Source organism: Zophobas morio, unplaced genomic scaffold (assembly GCF_036711695.1).
Source record: "Zophobas morio isolate AGI-343-1 ecotype UQ-CSIRO unplaced genomic scaffold, CSIRO_AGI_Zmor_V1 ptg000018l, whole genome shotgun sequence".
Taxonomy (NCBI): Eukaryota; Metazoa; Arthropoda; class Insecta; order Coleoptera; family Tenebrionidae; genus Zophobas; species Zophobas morio.
Genome location: NW_026972123.1, coordinates 617,607 through 624,713, shown reverse-complemented (window position 1 = coordinate 624,713; position 7,107 = coordinate 617,607). Strand labels below are relative to the sequence as shown.

The 7,107-nt window shown below is 27.5% G+C and overlaps 1 protein-coding gene across 1 annotated transcript; it reads left to right on the top strand.

Moving 5' to 3' along the window:
- Window positions 1–505: 505 nt before the first annotated feature.
- On the top strand, window positions 506–1,762 carry LOC135131095 (uncharacterized). The gene is made up of 2 exons (XM_064058630.1): window positions 506–737; window positions 875–1,762. The coding sequence occupies exon 2, from the start codon at window positions 993–995 to the stop codon at window positions 1,680–1,682; it is 690 nt and encodes a 229-aa protein (XP_063914700.1). The 5' UTR covers window positions 506–737; window positions 875–992; the 3' UTR covers window positions 1,683–1,762.
- Window positions 1,763–7,107: the final 5,345 nt, after the last annotated feature.

Genomic DNA, 7,107 nt, shown 5'->3' with positions numbered 1-7,107 from the left:
CTGTCGCGAAAAATTTGTTGTTTTTTTGACGAGATTTTTTTACTTGTTTAAATTTATTTATTTTTTCGTTTGAAAATTAACTGATCTTTCTTTTAGTACCTTCTTCGACTTGCACGCAAAACCACTTTCGAAGTGCAGGAAAGAAATACACGATTTTCCATTGAACTGCAACCGGAAACTGCCTCTGCAGAGTACAAGAGGAACTAACGCAGTTCAACCCCTTCTAAAGTAAGTTCAGTGGCAAAGTTGTTGCAGCAACTAGAATGGGAAATTACTACGACACGGAACTTGAAATTGTGAACGATACAGAGTTAGACATTATAATATATATATAATATATATATATTTGGTCTCCACAGATACATATATGTATAACAGTATATAAGACAAGTCAAAAAGAAAAAATACAAACAAAGAAACACTAAAACTAAAAATTAAAAACTAACATTTAACAAGCAAAATAACAAAAAGACAAAATGATATTGTCAACATGCCATCAACATTATCTACACTGAAGCTTACAACATAGATAATTATGATTGGCATGAAGACTACAAACCTGTGAATAAACTGAAGGGACTAACAATAGCACGTGGAACAAAGCAAAAGATTAAATTAGTAGCGTATAAGCGTGCAAAAGGGTGGCCGTTCACTTTGAAGCTAACTTTTGAGAATAATCGTATTGTTCGAATAAGGATCAGACAGGTGGAAGTCTATTATCACAGTGGAGGATACAAGTTAGTACTCCAATTTTTAACTCAACAAGTTTTTGTCGACTAAAAAGAGCCCTGAAAATTTCTATGGGTCCATTTTTTAAAACTGTTTATTGTAGTGTGTCCCAAAAATTTTAATATATGTTTTTGATCGTTTTCAGAGAAAGGACCGATTTGCGTGATGATTGGGTATTGGAGTCGCCTTTCGACATTCACATCGGCCTACGACATGACACTACGGTCGTTAGAATTAGTCAAACACACTACCAATTCCTCAACATGGTCTCCTGGGACCACAACAAAAACGGCGAACTGGCCTTAAAAAACAATAACACAAGGACAGCCATCAAGTATTTCTCGCAAGCTTTTAAGAACGCGCAAAATTCCGACATCAAACAAATTTCTCGACAAAATTTAAGCAAGAGCCACGCCACGCTTGCCAAGCAGCAGATTGACAGCGCTTTGAGTGCAGAAGTCAAAGGACAAACAACAGAAGCCGAAAAGTACTTCAATGAGGCGAAGACTCACCTCGAAGAGGCTAAATCACTGGTAAATTCCACCTTCAATCAAAGCCGTCTTAATTTTATTAAACTAAAAATAAGCGGCAATCACTTGATTAACTCAGCCGTGAAGACCGAAGAGGAAGCAGCGTCTTTGTTTGACGCTGCTTTAGAGTCTGCCGACATTGATGCGGCTTCTGTTGTTGCAAAGTACAACGAAGCGTTGGCGCAGTACAGAGAAGCTTTGGCCAAGTATAACGAAGCCAGTAAATTGGGAGTCGCGAACCTGTCTCAGAGTACGAAGATCACAGAAGAGCAAATTTCTGAGCTGGAAGTAGTGGTTGCCAACATGGAGAACGTCTTGTTGAGAGAAAGACTGAAGAAAATGGAAAAGCAGACGAGAGACACTACGAAAGGACAGGCGGCTAAGCAAGAATATATAGAACACCTGGATGTGGTTTACGAATAACCTGATTAATCAATTTGTATTTTCAAGAACGAAGAAGGTGTATATAATATATACGATCGTGTTGTCGTTAAATTAAATTTTTGGACTCCTGAATTTTCTTTTATTATCCTCCCCATCGACACAATTTCAAATCTGTTGAAGAATTTGCATGAAATTAGTATAAACTTATTTCAGAAATAACTTACTACTTTTCGTCTTCTTGTCGAAACCGCTCTCTCTCCCGACATTTGAATACAATTTTTTGTGTTTTAGATAAACCGGGCGGAATTGACTTTAAGACCCCTGGTTTCGTTGGAGGCGGTACGTAAGTCCCGGAATACTCTTCGTCCCAGTTCTCTTCTGTTTCAATGTTTATATGTTTATCTGGGGAACGTTGATGTATAGTGGGTTGCGGCATTTCCGGAAAATTCGACTGTCACAAAAGGATAATATAATATCGTTTTAAAAATTCTTCCCTAATCTGTACTTACTGACTTTCGCTGTTGTTGTTCGTGTTGTTGTAACATATTGTAAAGTAATTAATTAATTAAAATCAATAAATATAAAATATGTATGTATTAATAAAAGTATAAAATCTGATAAATACTGTCAGTAAATTTGATGTATCTATAGATACACCCTGTCACAAATAACTATATTTCGGTATTCTGACCAACACCTATCGTGTTTGCAGGTTTAAATGTCTCGGTTTTTCAATTTTCCAGCTTTGGAATTTCTCATTCTATCAATTTTTCATTTTTTCAAATTTTGATTTTTTTTATTTTCTTTATTTCTTCAAATATCCGCTTTTCAGTGATTCGATTTTATAATTGTTTTCTGTTTTCATTTTTTTTTAATTGTTCGGTTTTTCAATGTTTTCATTTTATGATTTCTTTTGTTTTCACTGTGAAAATTTTTGAATTTTTCAATTTTTCAATTTTTCAGTTTCAACTTTTAAATCTTAATTTTTCCTTTTTTCAATTTTAGATTTATTTGACGAATTTAGAACTTTTCTCTTGAATTTCTCAATTTGCAATTTTTCAATTTTTAATTTTTTTGTTTCTTCAATTTTACGATATGTAACTCTTCCCAGTTTTCATTTTAAAATTTTTCAGCTTTTCGATTTCCAACTTCTGGATGATTCGATTCTAGATTTTGCAACTTTTCGATTTGCAATTTAACGAGTTTTGAATTAATTTTAAATTTTTCAGTTCTCCAGTTTTTCGATTTGCATTTTTTCGTTTCGGTTTTTTATTTGCTTTTTTTTCAATTTTTCGGTTTTCAGTGTTCTGATTTTCTGATTTTATCATTCTTTTTCTTTTCAATACGAAATTTTTCAATTTTTCGATTTCAAATTTTTCTGCTTTCAATTTTCAATAATTTCAAAAATTTTCCACTTTCTTAATTTTAAGATTTTAGAATTTGTCAGTTGCAGGATTTTTAAAACTTTTTCACTTATTCGATTTTTCATTTTTCAATTTTTGTTATTTTTTTTATTATTACAATTTTTCAATTTCAGTTTTTCAAGTATTCGTTTCTTCGATTTTTCGATTTTTAGTTTTTCAGTTTTTTGATTCTTCAATTTTTCATTTCTTCAAATTTTCGATTTGAAATTTCTCGATTCGGTCTTCTATTTTTCGGTTTTTTAGTATTCTGAATTCATTATTTTTTTAAATGTACCATTTTTCAATTTTTGGATTTTTCAATAATTCGATTTGCAATTTTTCGGTTTTCAACTTTCAGATGTTTCACCTTTTAGATTTATGGATTTTTCCTTTTTTCTTCAGTTTTGTATTTTTTTGTTTTTCCAATGTTTCCAATTTTCGTTGTTCCGATTTTATAATTTTCGGTTTTTGCAAATTAATTTTTTTCAGTTTTCCGTCTCTTCAATTCTCGATTTTTTTTTTGTTTTTACAGTTTCACAACATGCAACAAGTTTTCATTTTTAATTTTTTCAATTTTTCGATTTTCCAACTTCTATGTGTTTCATTTCTAGATTTTGCAAATTTTCGATTTCCAATTTCACGAGATTTAAATCAATTTTTATTTTTTCGATTTGTACTTTTTCGTTTGGGTCTTTTTCTTTATTTTTTTCAATTTTTTGGTTTTTCAGTATTCTGATTTTATCGTTTTTTCTTTTTTTCGGTATGAAATTTTTCAATTTTTCGGTTTTTTACTGTTCTGATTTCATAAGTTTTTTTTCAATGTGCAATTTTTCAATTTTTTGTTTTTTAATTTTTTTATTTTTCAAATCTTCAATTTCTCATTTCTTTAAATGTTCGATTTTCAGTTTTTTGTATTTTTTTGTTTTTCCAATGTTTCCAATTTTCGATATTCCGATTTTATAATTTTCGGTTTTTGCAATTTCAAATTTTTCAATTTTCCGTTTCTTCAAGTTCTCGATTTCCAATTTTCGATTTTTATTTATATATGCAACTCTTCAAGTTTTCACTTTTAAACTTGTCAGTTTTTCGATTCTCCAACTTGTAGGTATTTAAAATGAAAATTAGAAAAATTACAATCAACATTGAAGAGACGAAAAATTTAAAAATCTAGAACATGAAAACTCTAAAATTGAAACAGGATAAACTAAAACATCAAAAGTTGAACTCCAAAAATTGATAAATTTCGCAGCCGAAAAATTGAAAAAATTAAAATTGAAAACAGAAAAAATTATAAAATGGAAACTTTGAAAAATCGAATAATTGAAGAAATAAAGAAAATAAACAACTGCAAATCGAAAATTTGAAGAAATGAAAATTTGAGGAATTGAAATATTGAAAAATTAAAAGTCCAAAAAATTTTGAAATCCAATTCTAAAGTCATAAAACTGCAATATCGAAAAAGTTAAGATTGAAAATCAAAAAAGTGAAGAAACGAAAAATTGAAAAACTGAATTTGAAAAAAAATTATAAAATCGATGTAGTGAAAAATCGAAAAATTGCAGTCATAAAGAAAATAAAAAACATGAAGAAAAATGGCAAATTGAAAATGTGAAGGAACGAAAAAGTTTGAAAACTCCAATAACTGAAAAATTCTAAAATATTAAAATTGAAAAAGTGAACATTTTTTAAAATTATTGAAAAATGAAAATTGAAAAATTTAAAAACGAAAAATTGAAAAATTGGAAATTGGAAAGACAAAAAATTATAAAACCGAAAATTGGAAAAATTCTGAAGTTAGAAAGTTGAAAAGCTGAAAAAAAAATTAAACTTGCTTTAAAATTGCAATAGAGGTAGAAACTCCCATAAGTAGTCACAACAGTTTATTAAAAAGTATACAAAAATAAAAAAAAAAGAATCGCATATAAACATACGTGAGAAAGATAAATTAACTACTGAAACTAAAAAATCAAAAAACACGAAAATGAGTACACAACAATATGACAAAAACCCAGCTTTGGAATTTCTCAGTTTTTAGATTTTTCAATTTTTAATTGTTCAGGTTTTAGATTTGCAATGTTTCTGGTTTTCTATTTAAATATGTAATATTTTTTTAATTTTTCATTCTATCAATTTTTCATTTTATCAAATTTTGAACTTTTTAATTTTCTTTATTTCTTCAAATATCCGATTTTCAGTGATTCGATTTTATAATTGTTTTCTGTTTTCATTTTTTTTTAATTGTTCGGATTTTCAATGTTGTCATTTTATGATTTCTTTTGTTTTCACTGTGAAAATTTTTGAATTTTTCAATTTTTCAATTTTTTAGTTTCAACTTTTAAATCTTAATTTTTCCTTTTTTCAATTTTAGATTTATTTGACAAATTTAGAACTTTTCTCTTCATTTCTCCATTTGCAATTTTTCAATTTTTAATTTTTTTGTTTCTTCAATTTTACGATATGCAACTCTTCCCGGTTTTCATTTTAAAATTTTTCAGCTTTTCGATTTCCAACTTCTGGATGATTCGATTCTAGATTTTGCAACTTTTCGATTTGCATTTTAACGAGTTTTGAATTAATTTTTAATTTTTCAGTTCTCCAGTTTTTCGATTTGCATTTTTCGTTTCGGTTTTTTATTTTCTTTTTTTTTTCAATTTTTCGGTTTTCAGAGTTCTGATTTTCTGATTTTATCATTCTTTTTCTTTTCAAAAAGGGAATCAACTCTGTTACTTTCAATTAGTTAACTTTAATAATTTAGTTTAATTTGTATAGAGTACCCATAGGATTTTTTTTTCCTCTACTCTGTAATTTCTCTGTAAAATAAAAAATAAATAAATAAAATTTTTCAATTTTTCCATTTCAAATTTTTCTGTTTTCAATTTTCAATAATTTTAAAAATTTTCCACTTTCTTAATTTTAAGATTTTAGAATTTGTCAGTTTCAGGATTTTTAAAACTTTTTCACTTATTCGATTTTTCATTTTTCAATTTTTCTTTATGTTTGTTATTTTCTTTATTATTACAATTCTGCAATTTTCCAATGCATCGATTGCATAATTTTATGTTTTTTCAATTTCAGTTTTTCAGGTATTCGTTTCTTCGATTTTTCGATTTTTAGTTTTTCAGTTTTTTGATTCTTCAATTTTTCATTTCTTCAAATTTTCGATTTGGAATTTCTCGATTCGGTCTTCTATTTTTCGGTTTTTTAGTATTCTGAATTCATTATCTTTTTAAATGTGCCATTTTTCAATTTTTGGATTTTTCAATAATTCGATTTGCAATTTTTCGGTTTTCAACTTTCAGATGTTTCAACTTTTAGATTAATGAATTTTTCCTTTTTGCTTCAAATTTTCGATTTGCAGTTTTTCGTTTCGGTTTTGTATTTTTTTGTTTTTCCAATGTTTCCAATTTACGTTGTTCCGATTTTATAATAATTTTTTCAATTTTCCGTCTCTTCAATTCTCGATTTTTTTTTTTTTTGTTTTTACAGTTTCAGAACATGCAACTCTTCAAGTTTTCATTTTTAATTTTTTCAATTTTACGATTTTCTAACTTCTATGTATTTCATTTCTAGATTTTGCAAATTTTCGATTTGCAATTTCACGAGATTTAAATCAATTTTTAGTTTTTCGATTTGTACTTTTTCGTTTGGGTTTTTTTCTTCATTTTTTTCAATTTTTTGGTTTTTCAGTATTCTGATTTTATCGTTTTTGTTTTTTTCGGTATGAAATTTTTCAATTTTTCGGTTTTTTACTGTTCTGATTTCATAATTTTTTTTTTCAATGTGCAATTTTTCAATTTTTTGATTTTTATTTTTTTTTTATTTTTCGAATCTTCAATTTTTCATTTCTTTAAATTTTCGATTTTCAGTTTTTTGTATTTTTTTGTTTTTCCAATGTTTCCAATTTTCGATATTCCGATTTTATAATTTTCGGTTTTTGCGATTTCAAATTTTTCAATTTTCCGTTTCTTCAAGTTCTCGATTTCCAATTTTCGATTTTTATTTATGTATGCAACTCTTCAAGTTTTCACTTTTAAACTTGTCAGTTTTTCGATCTTCCAACT

Bases quoted from the DNA above. Each gene is read 5' to 3' on its own strand.
- LOC135131095 (XM_064058630.1), top strand. From the start codon at position 993: ATGGTCTCCTGGGACCACAACAAAAACGGCGAACTGGCCTTAAAAAAC.